Here is a 25,215-nt window from a genome sequence, read left to right as displayed (position 1 = left end):
CGAGATGGATCACATTTTTAGAAGTAATCGGTAGCTTGTGAACAGCATTACTTTCAGAAGAAAACAAATCTGCTTGTTATCGACTGGAAGTTCGCCGACTGCATCTCTGCCCAATTGAATGTGTTTACTTATTCATCAAGGAAGAAGGCTGCTAGTTCTCGGACGCTGGGCCCCTGCAGTTATCCCCTTCCTGCTGCTGGACAAAAGGGGCAGACCCCATTAAAGATGCATGGGGACCAGTGATTTGAGTTTAAAGTTCTCCAAGCTTTGTACCGGCCTCTTCAAATATTTATGCCCTACACTGTGTGTTCAGTGTAGGGCATATGGAGTCAGTGTATACCTCTCCACTGATGCAGTGGGGGCTGAAGCAGTGCATCCAACTCCAGCCAAACAGAAAGGGCCACACAACCCCATTGTCTTTGGAGGCAAGTTACTCTCACTAGCATGATTTCCAGTATTGTGCCATCTCCTCATGAGGTACAGTATCTGCAGGAAGTAATTGCATGTTGAGTCTCTTGGCTTCAAACATCTCTGGCATTAGCAACCACTGACTAGCTCGAAGATAATGTGGTTAGTGGAAACCATGCTAATGAAATGAGAGAGGGACGAGGTATGACTGATCACTTGTTCGATATCTTCCTGGACCTCTAGATAGTTTGGTATTCCAGAAGAGACAAGTGGATTGAGAGGAGATGTAATGAAGGAGTATTGAGCCCATTGCATCATGTGCTACTCATAATAGACACAATCAGAAGGCGGAGACAATGCCAGTTCTCTAGTTCAGGTCCATTCAAGTTTTCTCCTGGGAGGTTTAAGATTGAGATTAAGGTGAATGAGTATGGTAAAATGCAGATTGCAAGATCAAAATGGTCTGTAAGAAGCAGTGATGTAGTGGTAAAAAAAAGGTGGGTATACTGTAAACTCCAGTGGGTGATTGAGATAAGAAGAAGAACCACGGATATAAACCAAAACATATTACATTTTTTGAATTATTGTATTGTTTGATTACACTGATTATATATTTTTTAAGTTTAGGTGTTGCTTTACTTGGGTATAGAATTTTCCGGTATTCTATAAATGCTCCATCCCGAGAAGAAATCACTTTTCTCCCAGGTAACCCGGTATTTCCCATCAAAACTGGAAGTGTCTTTCAAAAACATTATAAAGCATATAAATATGTCTGGATTTGATTAGAGCTTTGATTAGCATGAAAATTCAAACCTGATGCTACTGATGAGCCATATATTTAATACATTTTATGAGCCCTACATTAACGACATTTAATGAGCCCAAAGCCAAAAAAGGCCAAATGATTGTGCACGACAGAAAAACATAAAAGCCAATAAATGTAGCTAGCAATATGTTCTCTTGGGTGAATTAATGAAACTAGCTACAGTAGGCTAATATTTTTTTGTGTGAACTCTATTACTGTACTGTATTGTATAATACTGTATTATATGGACTGAAATTACACACTTCGTTCAAAAAGTGATAAAGCAGAATAGAACATGCGATTCAGGTGCAGCACATGCGACTCTACAAAGTTACAAGTATAGGCTAGCGAATTGGATTTTAATTTTGAAATATAATAGGTCCAATTTGTATAATTGGTAGGCTGACGCATATAAACCTTTCATCATATTTCCCTTAATGTTATTAGCCTCTCTTCCATTTCTCTCTTTATTGTTGCTTCATTTCTACCTCGCTTTCAACAGTTAAATGAAATACGTTTTGTTGTCCTTATCTTCCTCATTCTAATGACATCCTTGAATAATGTTGGACTAGAATTAGATGCAGAAGGCTTTCACTTCTCTTCTCAAAGATTGAATGGTTATGGGTCTGAATAAATAACTGCTATAGCCTACCTGCCATTGCACGTTCGCACTTCTTTTAAATACCCGTGAGTTCCATTGGGCTGCTGCATTTAACATTCAGCAAAAAAGAGCTTGCGTCCCTCTTCGAATAGTCTATTGGTATAAGAAATGCTAAAAAAAAAAAGATGTCCAACAAGCTATTCTAGTCTAGCTTTCCCTGCATGGGAGGACATTTTAAGGAGAGTCCAGCGGAGCACAAGTGCTTGCGTGTTATAAGTTAGAAGCTTATTTTGCATAACCCATCATTAATTAGCTAAATATAAGGCTAATACTGAATTGAATATATTACCTGAAAGAGGTAGGCTAGGACATCTATATATAGGGCTATATATCAATCTAGAACAGGATTATATATTTTGGATGCGATATGAATGGAGTTGATGGAGAGAGTGCTTGCACATGCACTGATTTAAAGCAACGATATTCGAGTGATAGGCTGTTTTAAGACTCTGCAGCTGCAATTAAAACAATCATCATCTTTACAATTAAAAAGCAAGGTGACCCCTGAAAGCCAGACGGAGATGGGTAAATTAGACGCGCATTCCGGCCTTTATATTATTGTAGCATCCCATAGGAAAGCAAAATCCAAGATGAGATCTCCTTCATAACATCTGTCCATCTCCTAGACAAAAAAGTGCACTAGTCAATACTAAAGTGAGATGTACATTTTCTCATATATTTCAGTTGTCACTCCTGAGAAGTAGACATGGATCTGTTTCAGAGTTATCACTGTATGAGTTCTCTGAACTCTCTCACACCTGTCTCTTTTCTCAGTCTCAGCTACTATATAAATGAGAGTAGTACAAGATCTTAAATGAGTCTCAATGTGATACAATCAATTAGATGCTCTATCTCAAACATGTCTTACATTTACCCAATACAGATCTCTTTACACATTGTAATCTTGGACCTACTTCACTATGAACTATATATGAGACTAATTGTTATAGGTCTGATCAATTCATGCAAATGTTATCTCAGAGATATCTTTACATGATCTCAAAGTGGTGCTGAAGTGTAAAATAATCACAAAAGTGGAGCAGATATGATTTATTTCCATTAATTCATCATTTAATATACATTCATACTGTTCCAACACAAGTCATTTGTTGAGTATACCTTGTCCTTCTCAAGTGTGTTTGGGAAATGAGCTGCAAACACAATACCGGGCATAGATGTCAAGTCAAGGATAACAACTTTGCCCAAAACATGCTCAAGGGAAATTACAACTGTGTTGACAGGAGTTTCCAATAGGGGCACAACATGAAAGCATTTACCATGTGTTACAGTATCTTGCAGCAAAGAAAAACCTGCATTTTCAAATTCGCTAATAAGTGCACATTTGTCACCTGATTCCACAAAGGTAAAGAAGAAATCAATCTGTCCATACTTTATTTGTGCTACATTAGAAGAAAAAAAAATGTACAATTGTTCCTTCTTTTTCCTTTCCCATAATGCCTTGATGTGAGACAAGTTCTCTTAACTTGTGCCCTGTGAAATGCTTTCACTGAATGCAGTGAATTAATGTGGCGACCAGCATGTTTTTCTATTGCAGAGAGGTGCCTTGCCTCCAGTTGAAGTTCACTTGATGCTCCAATTATGTTTGTTCTCGACTTATCACTGTTTTCGTCAGAAGAACTATGGTCATTGGTCATCCATGCGTAAAAGTCAGCTATGGCTTTAGCTGGCTTTATGATTTGCGAAATAGCAGGGATAAACTGCACTAGTTTGACCGCAAGGACTATTTGCATTGGTATATTTTGAGTACCATGTATGTATGAGCCTTAACAAATAGCCATTTTTGTCTTCAAAATGGAAACATGAATGAGTTCATAATGTGCCAAGGACTCTGACGCTGCCTGCTAGGTGCAGAAGAAGGTGAATATTTGCAGTTTGGTAACACTCACCATAGAGATTCCTAATTTGAGAGCAAAAGTTCCGTAGCAGATTCTCTGTATGACCGATCTGTTGCATTGATATGGAATCCATCAGAAGAATGAAAATAGCTTCACTTAGAAGGATGAAGTGACTGTAGTAAAGCGTTCCAAGAACACCACAGAAACAAACAGGTCAAAACAAGATTAAAAGAGCCGATATTCTGATGCCTTAAAAAACATCCTGTGAGATGCTACTGATCGAGGATATCGTGTCAAGGATGGTGGTCAGATATTGTGAAATCGCTTGTCTATTTCTTTTGTTTCTTTTGACATGTTGAAGGGCTGATGAGAAAACTCAGTGGAAAATCACAGAAGCATCAGAAGGTGCATCACTCCTAACAGAGCTGAGTGCAGGTAGTCTATACCAGTGCTACGGATTAGGTCATTACTTTTAAGTTGGCTAAGCCAACAGGGACCCTTCACACCTTTCACAGTGATTTTTGTCTCATAGCCCATTTTATCATCATAAACAAGCGTTTGATATGTGTGAGGTGGCCCTTTTGGATCCATTTCTTGGAATGGAAATGCATGAACATTTCCCCTTTGCCCCGTCTTCACAGTCTTTCCAGACTGCTCACATTTCGAACATCGAAAGTTCCCATTGAACTGCAATGTATTTAGTACTATTGCCTTGGCAGGAAAGTCACATAGTGAGCACTTTGCACAAAAAACAAAAACGTTTCAGAGCCCTCTGCAGGCTGCACATGAATTCCATCCTCTTGAAGTTTACTCAGTGTGTTACTTAGTGGTCTAAGAAAGGTAACCATAGATGGTTTTGAGTCCCCATATCAAAGCCCAGCAAAAAAAAAATTGAATTTCCACTTTTTGTGCGTTCAATTATGCTCAATTCATTATTGGTACAATAAAAATGCCACACTGAAAATGTAGATGATTTAAAAATAGGTACCCCATTGGTGTTCCATGTAAGTGAGATGTTTCTAGGATCACCCCCATCTGCATGCTGTCTGTAAACTTCTGCATCATATATCTTCTATGTTGTTAGGATATCTCTTCTTCTTACAACATCTAAAGTGAAGCTTTTCCTGAAAACCAGACTTGAGAAACCTTATTTGAGCATCAATTTGAACCTCCATGAAGGATGATGCTGATCCTTGTTCTGTCATGCTGGTCCCACAGGTCAGACATTGTTCACTCTACTGACGCAAAACATTTACGGCAATACTTACAGGATGTATCACAATAGGGGAAGATGCAGAGTGGGGAAAAAAGTCTCCGAACTTCTGTACACTGCTCAAGCAGTCTGTGTTGAGACTATCTGGACAAAGCAATGTTCTTAATTTAAGCGAATCACTAAGGGCCTTACCAGTTACTTTATAACAGTTTGCATAAGCCATAATTACCAAAAGGCCATCTCCAACGGTTATGGATACATTGTCATATAATGGTTTGCCTGTTATGTTGTGTTGTTGGATGTTGACTGTGCACCGTCCTCACTGGACACCTTTTCAAATCCCTCACTGAAGATAAAGCTATCATCATAGGGCCAATCCATGAAATCAGGCAACACTTCCTCAAAAGATTTACATGGATCATACTGATCAGTATTGTCACATACAGTTGTATATCTCTGCTGGCTGATCTGAAGTTGGAAGTTGGCTCTTCATTTTCAATGGTAAAGTCTGTCATTGAAACATTCTCTTGTGCTGGTAACAGAAAATAATAAAACAACAGTTTAATAGTATGTTTAGACAACATTTATTAATGGTAAAACATTGTGTAGCACCATCACTGTGTGTTCACATGGGTCTCAAAAAAACTTGGCAAGATAACACACACATATGTGATAAAAGCAAATGAGATGTTTATGCAAATCTGTTTCTAGTACAAGAGGGTGCTACTATAAAACATAGGAATTGGAATAAGAATGTATAACTTACATTTTGTTCATTAGTTGCGCTGTCCTGATGGAGCGCGTATGTTCTGTCCTGATGGGGCGGGTGCGTTCTGTCCTGATGTTGAGGGTGCATTCTGTCCTGATGGGGAGGGTGCGTTCTGTCCTGATGTTGAGGGTGCATTCTGTCCTGATGGGGCGGGTGCATTCTGTCCTGATGGGGCGGGTGCGTTCTGTCCTGATGTTGAGGGTGCATTCTGTCCTGATGTTGAGGGTGCATTCTGTCCTGATGGAGAGGGTATGTTCTGTCCTGATGTTGAGGGTGCATTCTGTCCTGATGGGGCGGGTGCATTCTGTCCTGATGTTGAGGGTGCATTCTGTCCTGATGGGGAGGGTGCGTTCTGTCCTGATGTTGAGGGTGCATTCTGTCCTGATGAGGCGGGTGCGTTCTGTCCTGATGGGGAGGGTGTGTTCTGTCCTGATGGAGAGGGTGCATTCTGTCCTGATGTTGAGGGTGCATTCTGTCCTGATGGAGAGGGTATGTTCTGTCCTGATGTTGAGGGTGCGTTCTGTCCTGATGTTGAGGGTATGTTCTGTCCTGATGTTGAGGGTGCGTTCTGTCCTGATGTTGAGGGTGCATTCTGTCCTGATGTTGAGGGTGCATTCTGTCCTGATGTTGAGGGTGCATTCTGTCCTGATGTTGAGGGTGCATTCTGTCCTGATGGAGAGGGTGTGTTCTGTCCTGATGTTGAGGGTGCATTCTGTCCTGATGGGGAGGGTGCGTTCTGTCCTGATGTTGAGGGTGCATTCTGTCCTGATGGGGCGGGTGCGTTCTGTCCTGATGGGGAGGGTGTGTTCTGTCCTGATGGAGAGGGTGCATTCTGTCCTGATGTTGAGGGTGCATTCTGTCCTGATGGAGAGGGTATGTTCTGTCCTGATGTTGAGGGTGCATTCTGTCCTGATGTTGAGGGTGCATTCTGTCCTGATGTTGAGGGTGCATTCTGTCCTGATGTTGAGGGTGTGTTCTGTCCTGATGTTGAGGGTATGTTCTGTCCTGATGTTGAGGGTGCGTTCTGTCCTGATGTTGAGGGTGCATTCTGTCCTGATGTTGAGGGTGCATTCTGTCCTGATGTTGAGGGTGCATTCTGTCCTGATGTTGAGGGTGCATTCTGTCCTGATGGAGAGGGTGCGTTCTGTCCTGATGTTGAGGGTGCATTCTGTCCTGATGTTGAGGGTATGTTCTGTCCTGATGTTGAGGGTGCGTTCTGTCCTGATGTTGAGGGTGCATTCTGTCCTGATGGGGAGGGTGTGTTCTGTCCTGATGTTGAGGGTGCGTTCTGTCCTGATGTTGAGGGTGCGTTCTGTCCTGATGTTGAGGGTGCATTCTGTCCTGATGGGGCGGGTGCATTCTGTCCTGATGGAGCGTGTATGTTCTGTCCTGATGTTGAGGGTGCATTCTGTCCTGATGGGGCGGGTGCGTTCTGTCCTGATGGAGCGCGTATGTTCTGTCCTGATGTTGAGGGTGCATTCTGTCCTGATGGGGCGGGTGCGTTCTGTCCTGATGTTGAGGGTGCATTCTGTCCTGATGTTGAGGGTGCATTCTGTCCTGATGGGGCTGGTGCATTCTGTCCTGATGTTGAGGGTGCATTCTGTCCTGATGGGGCTGGTGCGTCGATCCGTCCTGACGGGGTGGTTGTGTTCCATTCATGTGGGCAGGCTGCAGGGAGTAAAATAAAATGTTTTATTAAAATTGTGTCTGCCATGTTAAAATATGGCAGAGCAATGCCACGCCACTCACCTAATGTGCAGTCCTTCTTGGTCGTTTAAGTGGCCCAGCGTTGTCTTTATTCATCTTTCTTCTCCATCGGCTTCCAGGCTCTGGTCTTGTCATTTTGAGTCTCCAATATTATTCAATAGAGATACAACTAATTACGGCTAGCCCAGTGCTACAATGTGTTTGCTCACTCAATTATCATCAAGATACGTATAGGCCTAACACATCTTATAAAGATTCAAGATGCAATACTAATATGCATTACCAAATAAAATTGTTAGAAATTTTGTCCCTTATAAACATTAGGGGTTGGGTTAAATGCAGAAGACACATTTCAGTTGAATACATTCAGTTCGACAACTGACTAGGTATCCCCCTTACCCTTTCCCTTACACACATATGCTGAAATACTAGGGGTGTTGTTGTACATAAACACATGCATATCAAAAACAAAATAATAAGGCTACCAGCTAGGCTAACATTATACTGGAATGGAATATGCATGGGGGTCTCGACTGAAGTATATTATGTGTAGGTAGCCTAGTGGTTAGAGCATTGGGCCAGTAACTGAAAGTTTGCTGGATTGAATCCCCGAGCTGACAAGATAAAAATCTGTCGTTCTGCCCCTGAGCAAGGCAGTTAACCCACTGTTCCCTGGGTGCCGAAGACATGGATGTCGATTAAGGCAGCCCCCCGATCCGCTCTGATTCAGAGGGGTTGGGTTAAATCTGGAAGGCATTCAGGTGTACAACTGACTAGGTATCCCCCTTTGATAAACTTGCATTACTAATACAAACAGATAAAGCTATTTTACTTACTTACTCTTGCAAACACTGATGCAACTTTCCCCCGTGAGTTTGTAAGAAGAGCTCCCTGGCAAAACCATATCAAGTCTATTTGCTCCCTGGCAACTAGCTAATCAACACGGGCATATACTGTTTCGCGTTTATTTCAAAAACCATATAATTCATTGGACGACCTTATTTGAAATGTGATTGGACGCCAGTCGCGGGAATTACAGTTGGAGATTGGATTTAGATCATTGCTTTGCTGATGCTGATGATGACTGATCTATGCGGACCCTCGCCGCAGATAGTTTGAATTTGCTAAGTAAAGAAGGTAAGAATCATAATAAACTGAATACACTGTGAACAATTAAATTATCGGACCCCGAGGTGAAATAATAATATATGTAATATATCATTTTCAGGGCTATTTCCCACAAAAAAGGTGCAGGATATATCTCCAGAATTAGACCCAAATGAGCGTTCTGATAAATACTGCGCTAATCTGTTTGCTACCCGTAGGATAAGCACCATGCAGGAGAATATGATGATGTGCAAATATATGTTGCTTTTCAAGTGTCTCAAACAGTGATCTTTTGAGTAACATATGGCAGCCTGCCTTGAACATTTTCTCTCCCTCTTCTCTTTGTCTCTCTCAGGACATTTTGCTTTTGTGAGGTTTGAGGATGGATACACGGCAAAAATCTTCCTAACGTCTGATATTCTAAGTGAAGAGGACGTTCCTATCAGACAATCTGCAAGATCTTAGGTCAGGAGTAGCCATTCTAGCCAAGGTGTCAGACGGCAGATTTTATAGGGCCACTGTTGAATACATTGGGCAGCCAGACCAGATTGAAAAAAAGGTTTGAAAGAAAAACATTAGATATGGACAAGCTAGAGAAGGGCTGCCCAACTCAACCAACAGTATGTCAGTCACCCACAACTGAACATTTAAGCTCACCGTGTTCAAGTGACACTGTAATAATTGAGAGGAGCCCACTGTCTGAACACGGCAAAGATGTCAGAATAATACCCCCTCTCTGCAGAGAAAACACAGCCAGTCCATCTCTCTATGGTGGCAACGCACCCACCCTGGTGAGACAGCATCAACCAACCCCAATTGAACAGCATGCACCAACCCCAGTTGGACAGCATCCCCCAGCCCCCATGAGACAGCACACACCCACCCTGGTGAGACAGCATCAACCAACCCCAGTTGGACAGCATCCCCCAGCCCCCATGAATCAGCACACACCCACCCTGGTGAGATAGCATCCACCCTGGTGGGACATCATCCACCCTGGTGGGACATCATCCACCCTGGTGGGACATCATCCACCAGCAGTGGGACATCATCCACCAGCAGTGGGACATCATCCACCAGCAGTGGGACATCATCCACCAGCAGTGGGACATCATCCACCAGCAGTGGGACATCATCCACCAGCAGTGAGACATCATCCACCAGCAGTGGGACATCATCCACCAGCAGTGGGACATCATCCACCAGCAGTGAGAGAGCAACCACCAGCAGTGGGACATCATCCACCAGCAGTGGACATCATCCACCAGCAGTGGGACATCATCCACCAGCAGTGAGAGAGCATCCACCCTGGTGGGACATCATCCACCAGCAGTGGGACATCATCCACCCTGGTGGGACATCATCCACCAGCAGTGGGACATCATCCACCAGCAGTGAGAGAGCATCCACCAGCAGTGGGACATCATCCACCAGCAGTGAGAGAGCAACCACCAGCAGTGGGACATCATCCACCAGCAGTGGGACATCATCCACCAGCAGTGGGACATCATCCACCAGCAGTGGGACATCATCCACCAGCAGTGGGACATCATCCACCAGCAGTGAGACATCATCCACCAGCAGTGGGACATCATCCACCAGCAGTGGGACATCATCCACCAGCAGTGGGACATCATCCACCAGCAGTGGGACATCATCCACCAGCAGTGGGACATCATCCACCAGCAGTGGGACATCATCCACCAGCAGTGAGAGAGCATCCACCCTGGTGGGACATCATCCACCAGCAGTGAGACATCATCCACCAGCAGTGGGACATCATCCACCAGCAGTGGGACATCATCCACCAGCAGTGGGACATCATCCACCAGCAGTGGGACATCATCCACCAGCAGTGGGACATCATCCACCAGCAGTGAGACATCATCCACCAGCAGTGGGACATCATCCACCAGCAGTGGGACATCATCCACCAGCAGTGGGACATCATCCACCAGCAGTGGGACATCATCCACCAGCAGTGAGACATCATCCACCAGCAGTGGGACATCATCCACCAGCAGTGGACATCATCCACCAGCAGTGGGACATCATCCACCAGCAGTGAGACATCATCCACCAGCAGTGGGACATCATCCACCAGCAGTGGACATCATCCACCAGCAGTGGGACATCATCCACCAGCAGTGAGACATCATCCACCCTGGTGGGACATCATCCACCAGCAGTGGGACATCATCCACCAGCAGTGGGACATCATCCACCAGCAGTGGGACATCATCCACCAGCAGTGGGACATCATCCACCAGCAGTGAGACATCATCCACCAGCAGTGGGACATCATCCACCCTGGTGGGACATCATCCACCAGCAGTGGGACATCATCCACCAGCAGTGGGACATCATCCACCAGCAGTGGGACATCATCCACCAGCAGTGAGACATCATCCACCAGCAGTGGGACATCATCCACCAGCAGTGGGACATCATCCACCAGCAGTGGGACATCATCCACCAGCAGTGAGAGAGCATCCACCCTGGTGGGACATCATCCACCAGCAGTGGGACATCATCCACCAGCAGTGGGACATCATCCACCAGCAGTGGGACATCATCCACCAGCAGTGGGACATCATCCACCAGCAGTGGGACATCATCCACCAGCAGTGAGACATCATCCACCAGCAGTGGGACATCATCCACCAGCAGTGGGACATCATCCACCAGCAGTGGGACATCATCCACCAGCAGTGAGACATCATCCACCAGCAGTGGGACATCATCCACCAGCAGTGGACATCATCCACCAGCAGTGGGACATCATCCACCAGCAGTGAGACATCATCCACCAGCAGTGGGACATCATCCACCAGCAGTGGACATCATCCACCAGCAGTGGGACATCATCCACCAGCAGTGAGACATCATCCACCAGCAGTGGGACATCATCCACCAGCAGTGGGACATCATCCACCAGCAGTGGGACATCATCCACCAGCAGTGGGACATCATCCACCAGCAGTGGGACATCATCCACCAGCAGTGGGACATCATCCACCAGCAGTGGGACATCATCCACCAGCAGTGGACATCATCCACCAGCAGTGGGACATCATCCACCAGCAGTGAGAGAGCATCCACCCTGGTGGGACATCATCCACCAGCAGTGGGACATCATCCACCAGCAGTGGGACATCATCCACCAGCAGTGGGACATCATCCACCAGCAGTGGGACAGCTTCCCCAAGCCCCCGTGGGACAGCACACACTAGCTCCCACTGGATGGAATGCACCAGTCCCAGTGGGACAGCACGCACCAGACTAGGTAAGGCACGCACTGAGAATAGGTAAGGAATTAATATCATGTCACCTATGAAAATATATTTTGTGAAGTTGAATTGTAAATCATGTTGATAAACTTGTCCAACCCCATTTCTGTTGTGTTTTTTTATTTACCTTTGGAAGAGTGATTGGGCCTTGAATACATAATGAATGTACTGTATGTGCTATTGTCTCCTCTCAGACCCAGTCCAGATCCCGAGAGCTGCACAGTCTCATTGACATTGTTGGAGAAACACTGTGAGCTACAGGAGAAGGCCATCGGTGCCGTCTGGCGAGCAAGAGCTGTTTCCTGACAGTGGCATGTTCCTCTCATCGTTCTGCCTTGCTGCCATCCATCAGGCATCTAGGCAAGATTGCTTGCGTCTGTTTCATTTGCTTTTTGACAATTTTTTCTCAGTGGAAGAATGTGTCAATTCAGTTGCCTTTGGACGCCATGACAAGATCCCAAGGGGAAGCGAGTCCTCGACCGGAAGAAGGTCAGCGGAATTCTAAGTAAGTATTTTCTCAAAGCTAGGTTACTTTGTTACTTAAAACTGCCTACAGCAAATTTGGATTGAATTTTGATGAAAAGTATTTACATATGTTATTTTCTAATTCATCACTGCAATCAAGTCAAACCAAGTTTCTGAAAACTGTAGCTTAAATACCAAAAAATAAAAAATAAATCCCCATTGTCCTTTTAAGAACATTTTGTTTTAAGACATTTGTGTTTTGCATACTGTGAGTCCTTGAGTAGAATTGTCATGTGTTATTTATGTGCTTTTTGTAAAAATATTCATCAAATGTTTTATATACTTTATTCCACCCTTCGTCTTGCGATGTGCTAAATTGGATGGTTGGACCGGAATCGATGAAGCCAAACTGAAGAAGGCATTCATCAACAAGTGTAGGACCAGAGCAGGACATACAGAGAAGTGAATGTACAAAAAAAAAATGTTTGTGTACAATATGCAATGTTCATATTTGCAATAAGATTAATTTAACAACTGTTATGGGCTTACTGGTGTCACATGTAGGTTCAACTTTTTGTTCACTACATCTGGTGGGTGACAACTGTCTATTTTCATCTCTACAATATTATTTTGGGTTTACCTAATGTTTCAAATCAGGTACAAGAGCATATGCTGTATATTGATTTTATTTACATTCTTACAGTTAATGGAACCCAATCTGTGCTGGGAATGAAAAGTGAGATGCTTTGTTAATATAATAAGTACTGTTGAATACATTTGTTGAACTGTATCAGCTTTCATTCTTGTTTTTAACAGGTAATCATAATTAATAGTGCAAATTAATGCTAAATAAATTTAATTCGTATCTCATTAATCAAGCTGATGTATAGCTTCTGTAGTAATTTTAAGAGAAATAAATGAGACATGGAGGAGACGTTGCACACTGTCACGTCCTGACCAGTATAGGGGTTATTTGTTATTGTAGTTTGGTCAGGACGTGGCAGGGGGTGTTTGTTTTATGTGGTTCAGGGTGTGTTTTGTGTATGTATTTAGGTAGAGGGGTATTTGATTTATTAGTCCGGTGTTTGTTAGTCATTGTTCTATGTTAGCATATTTCTATGTTCTATCTAGTCTTTTGTAGTTCTATGTTTAGTTAATTGGGGTTGGACCTTCAATTGGAGGCAGCTGGTTATTGTTGCTTCTGATTGAGGGTCCTATAATTAGGAGTTTGTTTTTCATGGGATTTTGTGGGAGATTGTTCTTGTTTAGCTGTTTGCCTGACAAGACTGTCAAGTTTGTTTTGTTTTGTATACGTTTATGTGTTTTCCTTCTTCACCAAATAAAAAAGATGAGTGTACATTTTCCCGCTGCGTCTTGGTCTCTACCCTACGACACCCGTGACACACATTCAATGTATAGATCTCCTTTATGGCTCATACTTCTTAGATATTTCTGAAATGATCACTTCAGACTAAGATCATTAGTCTAATAAATGTATCAAACTTGTCTCAGGAACTTATCATTATTGCTCCTTTAAAATAACAGAGACAAGAATGAGCTCAATGGTATACAATGATGAGAGACCTCTGCTGATCATTTTTTACATGTTTTACTTATTTAAATTGAACCTTTATTTAACTAGGCAAGTCAGTTAAGAACAAATTCTTATTTACAATGACGGCCTACCCCGGCCAAACCCGGACGACGCTTGGCCAATTGTGCGCCACCCTAAGGAACTCCCAATCACGGTCGGATGTGATACAGCCTGGATTCGATCCAGGAACTGTAGTGACACCTCTTGCACTGACATGCAGTGCCTTAGACCGCTGCACGCATATTTAAATGATCTTTAAAATGTACATTTTAGGTCGTTCAGGCTGTCCCAACACATAATGACATGAAAGTGAATTCTAACAGTGTAAAAGGCCCTTAGTTGGATCTAAAATGTTGTCTTCTATAAGCATATCAAGAAAAACAAGTTATGAATGTGGTTGATAAGATTACAGATTATCTCAGGGGACCCCATTTAAATTGCAGGGGACACATGGATCCCTGACTGCTAGGTATTTTGTTATGAGAACTTATAGTAGCCTATCTGTTAAGATTATAGCTAGCTTAATATCAGTCAACTGCTCTTCCTGAGGTCAGGCTCTGTTTAACGTTAGCTTATAACTTCCTCCTTCTAGCTAGCTAGCTAGCTAGCTGGCTAACAGTAGACAGAGCAGTAGCTAGTCACCTGACTGAAATACACTATATACACAAAAGCATGTGGACATCCCTTCAAATGAGTGGATTCGGCTATTTCAGCCACACCCGTTGCTGACAGGTGTATAAAATCGAGCACGCAGCCTTGCAATCTCCTTAGACAAAAATTAACTTTCAATGTGGCACCGTCATAGGATGCCACCTTTCCAACAGATCAGATCAAGTTTCTGCCCTTCTAGAGCTGCCCTGGTCAACTGTATGTGCTGTTATTGTGAAGTGGCAACGACTAGGAGCAACAACGGCTCAGCAGAAAAGTGGTAGACCACACAAGCTCACAGAACGAGACTGCCGAGTGCTGAAGTCGTAAAAATCATCTGTCCTCGGTTGACATACTCACTACCGAGTTCCAAACCACCTCTGGAAGCAACGTCAGCACAATAACTGTTAGTCATGAGCTTCATGAAATGGGTTTCCATGGCCGAGCAGCCGCAAACAAGCCTAAGATCACCATGCGCAATGCCAAGCGTCGGCTGGAATGGTGTAAAGCTCGCCACCATTGGACTCTGGAGCAGTGGAAAGACGTTCTCTGAAGTGATGATGCCAGGAGAACGCTACCTGCCCCAATGCAAAGCGCCAACTGTAAAGTTTGGTGGAGGAGGAATAATGGTCTGAGGCAATTTTTCATGGGTCGGGCTAGGCCCCTTAGTTTCAGTGAAGGGAAATCTTAACGCTACAGCATACAATGACATTCTAGGCAATTCTGTGCTTACAACTTTGTGGCAGGTTCGAGGAAGGCCCTTACCTGTTTCAGCAGGACAATGCCCCTGTGCACAAAGCGAGGTCCATTCAGAAATGGTTTGTTGAGATCGGTGTGGAAGAACTTGATTGGCCTGCACAGAGCCCTGACCTCAACCCCATCGAACACATTTGAGATTAATTGGAACGCCGACTGAGAGCCAGGCCTAATCGCCCAACATCAGTGCCTGACCTCAATTACGTTCTTGTGGCAAAATGGAAGCAAGTCCCCGCAGCAATGTTCAAACATCTAAGTTTGAACAACAGCCTTCCCAGAAGAGTGCAGGCTGTTATAGAAGCAAAGGGGGGACCAACTCCATATTAATGCCCTTGATTTTGGAGTGAGATGTTCGACAAGCAGGAGTCCACATACTTTTGGTCATGTAGTGTATCAGCGACTACTTACCAGTTGTACACTCATTATCCAAGAGTTTTTCGTTCGGGGTAGGGATGGGCATTTTACTTTTTTTGACTGTTCAAGTACTTGCATGGGCTCGGCTGAGGTACAGTAGTTCCTATTTCACGTCTCGGCCTGTGCCGTTGGACAGAGTGGTGAATGAATGAGCTGCTAACAAGGCAAATCCGGGGGGAACACGCGAACATAACGAGCATACCTGAATCATGAATACACTTGTTCACAGAGAGGCAGGCAAGATTAGAACTCAGATCCATAATTCTGCATGCTGAGCGTTGGTAAACGCTGGGAAAGAAATAATAAGTGGGTAAACGATAATTAACAAGATAAAAAGGTGAGTAAACGCTATTTCACAAATTAAAAGGTGCATAAATAGCGTTTACGTGTGTTTACCCTCCACTAACCTAACATAGCAGGCGTAGAAAGATGACAGAGCAGAGTTCCCACTTCCGTTTTTCAGGGGAAACGGAAGTTAGGTTGAAAATACTCTATCCCTGAGAATCTGATGTTAGCGTTTTCTGGCGACTCAGCATAGGCTAACCCTCCACCACTACATTCCTGGTAAGAAGTATGATAAGTAATACAAAAAAAGCCATTCTAAAATCAATTCAAGACGCATAGAATACTGAGAACAGTAACATTTGAGGCTAGAAAATGTCATATTCTATGGGTGATTGATTAATGTACATCATTTCAATGCGATCACTGCTATTCATAAAAATTGCGGTTTATACTTGGTTTTCTGCCATCTTTGTGATATATTTATATTTGGGTTTTATGAGAACCAAGGCATTACAGTCCAGTTAATAATCCTTCAAAAGGAGGCAAAAAAAGATCCATTATAAGTCCCTTCTCTGTGCTTCAATTCATAACTGGTAAATCTCTGTGTAACAGGCTATAAGCTACCTACACAATTCCATCATGTGTCACCACTCTGTTCTATCAATCCACTCACTGCCTTGATCCCTTGACACAGAGACTACTTGAGTTTCCACGGCCTGCCAAAGTGATTACATTGTTGTTTTCCACGGTGTGTTCTCTCTGATTTGCTTAGCCATGGGTGTCCATCAACCGAAGACACCTCAACCCTCAATCTCGATGTCTTTTGATACGTCAGCAGTGATGCTGAAAGTGGTTACGGGTCATTGAGTGTCCTCTCACATTTCCCTCCTAGCTCAGTGCTGCTGGGCTGGGACTGTGGTAGCATACATTTTGTCACCTTGTTTCATTCTGTCTCAGATTGGAAATGCATGGAGGATTATTGTCTGGTGTTCAGAATGAGTGATGATGGGCACTGAGCCTGGCCTGCTCTTTCTCTCCTCTTGTGTGTGACTTGAACTGTGAAACTCATCCTGAATGAAAGACAGGAAACTAATACAGTGGACGGTTGTTGTTATCATTCATGGGACGCTTCAACCCCCAATGATGGGATTTACATCAGAGGAGTAGACTGTATACACTACTGGCGGCTCTGCAGTACTCTGACTGAATAACTTGATGTCAAGGACGTCAGTGTATAGAAACGCTTTCACACACTCCCCACCAGACACAGACGTCAGTTCGACGTCTAGTTTTGATATACATTTGGTTGAGTTGTCAACTAATGTGATATAAACGTGAAATCAACAAAACATTTCACCATGTCATTGGATTTAGGTTAATTACTTTTTGTAAATCCAATCAGTTTTACACGTTGTTTCAATTTCATCACATAGATCTTTTGGGTTGAAATTACATGGAAACAATGTTGATTCAAACAGTTTTAGCCCAATGGGTCAGGCTTACATTTCAGTTACAGTTTACAGTAAAAAAATAAATCCTATAAATGTTTTTTTATTACTGACATGTATTTTCGACAACTATGCCCCACTTATCAAACTAGGACACTAGTATATTTTCTCTCCGTCTGTTGGGTCACAACCATGAAATCATAAACCACAAAATCATGATCCATCTGACATTTCTCACTTGGGAAGTAATTGCGATAACTCCATACTGCAGTTGGCATTTAGAAGTTGGACGCCTTAGGGACAGAAAGGGAATCGTGGGTTGGGAGAGAAAATGAGAAGAGAGGGTGTTTTTGTTGTGAGGACAAGTAAGCAGATCTGGGTTCAAATACTATTTGAAATAGTTTCAAATACTTATCTGTGTTTGTTTCAGCTTACCTGGCACAATGGAACCATGAGAAAAGTCTTAAGCCCCACCCTTCTGGTAGAATAGAGCAAAGTTCAACGCAAAAGGTACTGTATTTGAAAGATTTCAGATAGTATGTGAACCCAGGTCTGGTTGTGAGAACGAGCGGATCCCTTGTATCAGTCACAGTCTTTTTGTGGGCAGTCTCTGTTGGGGACTGGCGTTAGTTAACTCCCTCCATTTTACTCCACGCGTCTCTTACAATAGAAGACAATAACACAAATGGGAGGCTCTTCAAGGAGAGAATGGAAGTCCCCTTATGAGAGAGGAGGCGACGTTCACATATCACAACTTTACTTTTCTCTGTCTGCTGTTTGATGTGGCTTTTGGCTTACACTGTATTGAATCCCAAAATTGCATGAGGTGGCGTTTTGATGCTTCGTAAATTAGAAATGGACTGTAAAAATGCAGCATGCAAAAAAGTGAAGTTAACTATGTCTGTATTTAGAGTGAAATAGACATACACAGTGGCAAAGTTTCTATAGAGAGTTAGAAAGGCTTTTCATATAGTGCAGCCAGAGGAACTGTAGATAGTGTAGGTGTTTCCACTGCAACGGGCAGAATCTCAGATACATGGGTTGTTACTCTTCATTATGTTTTAATACTCCTGTTTTTTTCTCCTCATCAAAACGTAGTTTAAATATCCTTCCCTGAAGTCTCAAAGGCAACGCAGGTTAGATCAACAAAGACCAAAGATTATTCTGTTATCATCTTTCATTCCTCAAATTAATCACATAGCATTTTCCACTCTCTCTCTGTAACTCTCTTTCTCTATCTATTTTCCTCTCTTTCTACCAGACATTGAAGATTTATGTGCCCTTTGCTATTAACTAGCCCCACTAACCTTTCTTTTGGCTTGACCTCTATGCCATTAATTGTACAAATCAGGTAAATGCCTGTCCACAGTTAGGTCATTGAATTATTCAGCTATGTTCTCCTTGACATCTGTTGTAATTCATTCTCTCTTCTTTTGCATATAAGACTTTTAATTAGATTTACATCTGGGCTTTGGGCTTTAGGCAGGCCGAGAGAAATGGACATTGATTCACTTTTTCCCCCCAATGCGCTTTTCCACAAAGCCTCTTTGATGGATAGAAGATAGTCTCACTGTCTGGGAATAGAATTATATTTATCCAATCCTTGACATAGAAATACCAGTGGTGATACCTTCCGTGGTGAAATTATAGACTGTCAGCCCCAAACGAAAGCATTTAATTAGAGTCTGTGGGCTCTTGGCTGCTGCAGGCCAACGAACGTTCACAGACAATCCCAATTCTACCACCCAGAGACCTGACTGCAGTTAATGCAGCTCGTCATGTCTGAGCTGCTCTATCTTGGGGGCTGCATCCCAAATGCTCCCTATTCCCTATAGAGTGCACTACTTTTGCCCCTCTGGTAAAAATGTGTTCACTATATAGGGAATAGGGAGCCATTTGATTCAAAGCAAAGTTAATGCCACTCAATGTGAAAGGGCCTCCTAGCAGCCAACTAATTTCAATTGATTTAATCATCTTAAAAAGTCTATTGACGCACCCTTGCATCAACGTATGTCGCCATCTGCATCTGCGGTGGAAAGTGGCAGAACTACAGCGTTGTTTGTCAGACCAGGAGACATCCCGAAAATCGGTCTTCTCTCAACAACGTCTGTAGCATCCGAACGGATAGGCCTAAAAAATGAAGGGAAAATGAGACTCTCACGAACATGATGGTGTTCTTCATTTTGTACTACGTCCCCCACAAACCCCACGGGATTCGTCTGAAGTCGGTACCGCCAATGTGTCAACTTCTGCATCTGTCCTCGTGCTCCTAGATCTTAGTGCCGCTTTTGATACCATCGATCACCACATTCTTTTGGAGAGATTGGAAACCCAAATTGGTCTACATGGACAAGTTCTGGCCTGGTTTAGATCTTATCTGTCGGAAAGATATCAGTTTGTCTCTGTGAATGGTTTGTCCTCTGACAAATCAATTGTAAATTTCGGTGTTCCTCAAGGTTCCGTTTTAGGACCACTATTGTTTTCACTATATATTTTACCTCTTGGGGATGTCATTCGAAAACATAATGTTAAATTTCACTGCTATGCAGACGACACACAGCTGTACATTTCAATGAAACATGGTGAAGCCCCAAAATTGCCCTCGCTAGAAGCCTGTGTTTCAGACATAAAGAAGTGGATGGCTGCAAACTTTCTACTTTTAAACTCGGACAAAACAGAGATGCTTGTTCTAGGTCCCAAGAAACAAAGAGATCTTCTGTTGAATCTGACAATTAATCTGGATGGTTGTACAGTCGTCTCAAATAAAACTGTGAAGGACCTCGGCGTTACTCTGGACCCTGATCTCTCTTTTGAAGAACATATCAAGACTGTTTCAAGGACAGCTTTTTTCCATCTACGTAACATTGCAAAAATCAGAAATTTTCTGTCCAAAAATGACGCAGAAAAATTAATCCATGCTTTTGTTACTTCTAGGCTGGACTACTGCAATGCTCTACTTTCCGGCTACCCGGATAAAGCACTAAATAAACTTCAGTTAGTGCTAAATACGGCTGCTAGAATCCTGACTAGAACCAAAAAATTTGATCATATTACTCCAGTGTTAGCCTCCCTACACTGGCTTCCTGTTAAGGCAAGGGCTGATTTCAAGGTCTTACTGCTAACCTACAAAGCATTACATGGGCTTGCTCCTACCTATCTTTCCGATTTGGTCCTGCCGTACATACCTACACGTACGCTACGGTCACAAGACGCAGGCCTCCTAATTGTCCCTAGAATTTCTAAGCAAACGGCTGGAGGTAGGGCTTTCTCCTATAGAGCTCCATTTTTATGGAATGGTCTGCCTACCAATGTGAGAGACGCAGACTCAGTCTCAACCTTTAAGTCTTTACTGAAGACTTATCTCTTCAGTAGGTCCTATGATTAAGTATAGTCTGGCCCAGGAGTGTGAAGGTGAACGGAAAGGCTGGAGCAACGAACCGCCCTTGCTGTCTCTGCCTTGCCGGTTCCCCTCTTTCCACTGGGATTCTCTGCCTCTAACCCTTTTACAGAGGCTGAGTCACTGGCCTACTGGTGTTCTTCCATGCCGTCCATGGGAGGGGTGCGTCACTTGAGTGGGTTGAGTCACTGACGTGGTCTTCCTGTCTGGGTTGGCGCCCCCCCCTTGGGTTGTGCCATGGCGGAGATCGTTGTGGGCTATACTCGGCCTTGTCTTAGGACGGTAAGTTGGTGGTTGGAGACATCCCTCTAGTGGTGTGGGGGCTGTGCTTTGGCAAAGTGGGTGGGGTTATATCCTGCCTGTTTGGCCCTGTCCGGGGTATCATCGGATGGGGCCACAGTGTCTTCTGATCCCTCCTGTCTCAGCCTCCAGTATTTATGCTGCAGTAGTTTATGTGTCGGGGGCTAGGGTCAGTCTGTTACATCTGGAGTATTTCTCTTGTCTTATCCGGTGTCCTGTGTGTATTTAAATATGCTCTCTCTAATTCTCTCTTTCTCTCTTTCTGTCTTTCTCTCGGAGGACCTGAGCCCTAGGACCATGCCTCAGGACTACCTGGTATGATGACTCCTTGCTGTCCCCAGTCCACCTGGCCGTGCTGCTGCTCCAGTTTCAACTGTTCTGCCTGCGGCTATGGAACCCTGACCTGTTCACCGGACGTGCTTGTTGCACCCTCGACAACTACTATGATTATTATTATTTGACATTTTAACATTTTGACCATGTTCTGTTATAATATCCACCCTGCACAGCCAGAAGAGGACTGGCCACCCCTCATAGCCTGGTTCCTCTCTAGGTTTCTTCCTAGGTTTTTGGCCTTTCTAGGGAGTTTTTCCTAGGGAGTTTTTCCTAGCCACCGTGCTTCTTTCACATGCTTTGCTTGCTGTTTGGGGTTTTAGGCTGGGTTTCTGTACAGCACTTTGAGAATATCAGCTGATGTACGAAGGGCTATATAAAAATAAATTTGATTTGATTTTGATTTGATTCTGTCTGTATCGTCAGAACAGCTTGGGCTACACACTAATATGACCCCACTATGTAGGGGAGACTCTCACGAATGTGGTGGTGTTCTCAGTTTTGCTCTAGGTCCCCCACAAGTGTCACGGGACTCATCTGAAGGTAACCAATACCGGTTTAAAAATGAATGGAAGTATGGATGTAGTTTTGTGCCAACAAAAAAAGGGATTAACCTGTTGGGGATAGGGGGCAGTATTTGCACGGCTGGATAAAAAAACGTACCCGATTTAATCTGGTTACTACTCCTGCCCAGTAACTAGAATATGCATATAATTATTGGCTTTGGATAGAAAACACCCTAAAGTTTCTAAAACTGTTTGAATGGTGTCTGTGAGTATAACAGAACTCCTATGGCAGGCAAAAACCTGAGAAGATTTCAAGCAGGAAGTGGCCTGTCTGAGAAGTAGTGTTTCATCTTGGGTCTTTTTATTGAAGACTCAGGATCTGTGCAATAACGTGACACTTCCTACGTCTTCCATAGGGTCTCAGAGCCCGGGAAAACGTTGAACGATATCGAGGCAGGCTCTGGCTGAAACACTTTATCGCTTTTGGCAAGTGGCCACTCAGAGTACTATGGGCTTAGGCGCGTGCCCGCTTCGACCGAATGGTATCTTTTCCTTTGTCTGTTTATCTAAACGCAGATTCCCGGTCGGAATATTATCGCTTTTTTATGAGAAAAATGGCATAAAAATTGATTTTAAACAGTGGTTGACATGCTTCGAAGTACGGTAATGGAATATTTAGAATTCTTTTGTCACGAATTGCGCCATGCTCGTCACCCTTATTTAGCCTTTAGGATAGTGTCTAGAACGCACGAACAAAACGCCGCTGTTTGGATATAACGATGGATTATTTTGGACCAAACCAACATTTGTTATTGAAGTAGAAGTCCTGGGAGTGCATTCTGACGTAGACAACAAAGGTAATAACATTTTTCTTATAGTAAATCTGACTTTGATGAGTGCTAAACCTGCTGGGTGTCTAAATAGCTAGCCCTGTGATGCCGGGCTATCTACTGAGAATATTGCAAAATGTGCTTTCCCCCAAAAAGCTATTTTAAAATCGGACATATCGAGTGCATAGAGGAGTTCTGTATCTATAATTCTTAAAATAATTGTTATGCTTTTTGTGAACGTTTATCGTGAGTAATTTAGTAAATTCACCGGCAGTGTTCGGTGGGAATGCTAGTCACATGCTAGTCACATGCTAATGTAAAAAGCTGGTTTTTGATATAAATATGAACTTGATTGAACAAAACATGCATGTATTGTATAACATAATGTCCTAGGGTTGTCATCTGATGAAGATCATCAAAGGTTAGTGCTACATTTAGCTGTGGTTTGGGTTTATGTGACATTATATGCTAGCTTGAAAAATGGGTGTCTGATTATTTCTGGCTGGGTAGTCTGCTGACATAATCTAATGTTTTGCTTTCATTGTAAAGCCTTTTTTGAAATCGGACAGTGTGGTTAGATTAACGAGAGTCTTATCTTTGAAATGGTGTAAAATAGTCATATTTAAAAAAAATTGAAGTAATAGCATATCTAAGGATTTGAATAACGCGCCACAGGATTCAACTGGCTGTTGAGTAGGCAAGCGTCCCACCTAGCCCATAGAGGTTAAATACAGTGCTGTCAGAAAGCACTCACACCCCTCAACTTTTTTTTAATACATTTTGTTGTGTTACAGCCTGAATTTAAAATCGCTTAATTTGAGATTTTGTGTCACTGGTCTACACACAATACCCCATAATGTCAAAGTGGAATTTTGTTTTTAGACATTTTTACTAATTAATTAAAAACGTAAAGCTGAAATGTGTGCGGTCAATAAGTATTCAACCCTTTGTTAAAAGCAAGCCTAAATAATTTTTTTGCTTAACAAGTTTTAAATAATTTGTTGCATGGACTCACTATGTGTGCAATAATAGTGTTTAACATGATTTTTGAATTACTACCCCATCTCTTTACAAATTCACAAATTCACAAGCACTGAATTTCAAACACAGATTCAACCATAAAGACCAGGGAGGTTTTCCAATTCCTCACAAAGAAGGGCATCTATTGGTAGATAGGTCAAAAAACAAAAAAGCAGGCATTGAATATCCCTTTGAGCATGGTGAAGTTATTAATTACACGTTTGATGGTGTAACAATACAACCAGTCACTACAAAGATACAGGTGTACTTCCTAACTCAGTTGCCGGAGAGGAAGGAAACCGCTCAGGGATTTCACCATGAGGCCAATGGTGACTTTAAAACAGTTAGAGAATTCAATGGCTGTGATAGGAGAAAACTGAGGATGGATCAACAAGATTGTAGTTACTCCACAATACTACCTTAATTGACAGAGTGAAAAGAAGAAAGCCTGTATAGATTAAAAATATTCCAAAACATGCATCCTGCTTGCAATAAGGCACTAAAGTAAAACTGCAAAAAATGTGGCAAAGAAATGAACTTGATGTCCTGAATACAAAGCATTATGTTTGGGGCAAATCCAATACAAATCCTCTCCCCTGTATCTCTCCAGGTTGGTGCGGTAAATTAGAATGTGTTCTCAGTTAACTTACCTGGTAAAATAAGGGTTAAAAACATCACTGAGTACCACTCTTTATATTTTCAAGTATGGTGGTGGCTGCTGAAATACAACCTGTCCCTCTAACATGCTGACCACAACGCTGGTGTTACGTGCGCACGCATTGCTAAATAAATGTACACATACTGTCACACCTGCTCCCGCTCTTCCCCCCTGGCGCTGCTCTTTCCCCCTGGCGCTCGAGGACACCAGGCTGCCATGCATTACGCACTCCTGCCACCATCATTTACGCACACCTGACTTCCCCCTTTGTTCCTGAATAAATGTCTGACTCCCCGTACCTGCTTCTCCTGTCCGGCGTCGGTCCTTACACATACATGTTATTCAATCATTTCATCCAAACACTTCAGCGATATTGGACTCACCTGGACTCACTCAATCACCTGTTTATTACCTGCCCTATATTTGTCAGTTCCCCAACTCTGTTCCCCGCTGCTGCATTGTTTGTCATGTGTCCGTGTTACCCGTGTGATGATGCTGTTCCTGTCTTGTTCTATGTCTGTTCCCGAATAAATGTCTGACTCCCCGTACCTACTTCTCCTGTCTAGCGTTGGTCCTTACAGAATGCAGCAGCCATCACACGAAGCATTGGGGAGTATTGGCGTTCTGGTTGGTGGTGATGTTGGTCCTGGGACGCGGGCGATGGAACCGGGAGTGCCTAGCCAGCTCGTCGGGCTTCCAAGCCCTAGCTGGCTCGAGAGGTTTCCTTGCCCCGGTTGGCTCAGAA

General features: G+C 43.3%; 1 protein-coding gene across 3 annotated transcripts in view; it reads right to left on the bottom strand.

Annotated features, from left to right (window-relative positions):
• Nucleotides 1-25,215, bottom strand: part of mgat4c (mgat4 family member C) — a 207,065-nt gene that overhangs the window by 19,790 nt on the left and 162,060 nt on the right. The window contains exons 4-6 of one of the 3 annotated variants that reach the window (XM_014125692.2): nt 7,462-7,561; nt 5,710-7,380; nt 2,886-5,475 (exon numbers count right to left, since the gene is read on the bottom strand). The exons of 1 other annotated variant lie outside the window; for it this stretch is intronic. In XM_014125692.2, the coding sequence (XP_013981167.2) occupies nt 5,439-5,475; nt 5,710-7,367 (1,695 nt within the window). In that variant the 5' untranslated portion in view covers nt 7,368-7,380; nt 7,462-7,561 and the 3' untranslated portion in view covers nt 2,886-5,438. Of the gene's footprint in view, nt 1-2,885; nt 5,476-5,709; nt 7,562-25,215 lie in introns of those variants that run through there. One more of the 3 variants, XM_045688449.1, reaches the window with a different exon arrangement.

This window comes from Salmo salar, chromosome ssa10 (assembly GCF_905237065.1).
Source record: "Salmo salar chromosome ssa10, Ssal_v3.1, whole genome shotgun sequence".
Lineage (NCBI taxonomy): Eukaryota > Metazoa > Chordata > Actinopteri > Salmoniformes > Salmonidae > Salmo > Salmo salar.
Note: the sequence above shows the minus strand (reverse complement) of the source record. Positions and strands in the feature narration are given on the sequence as shown.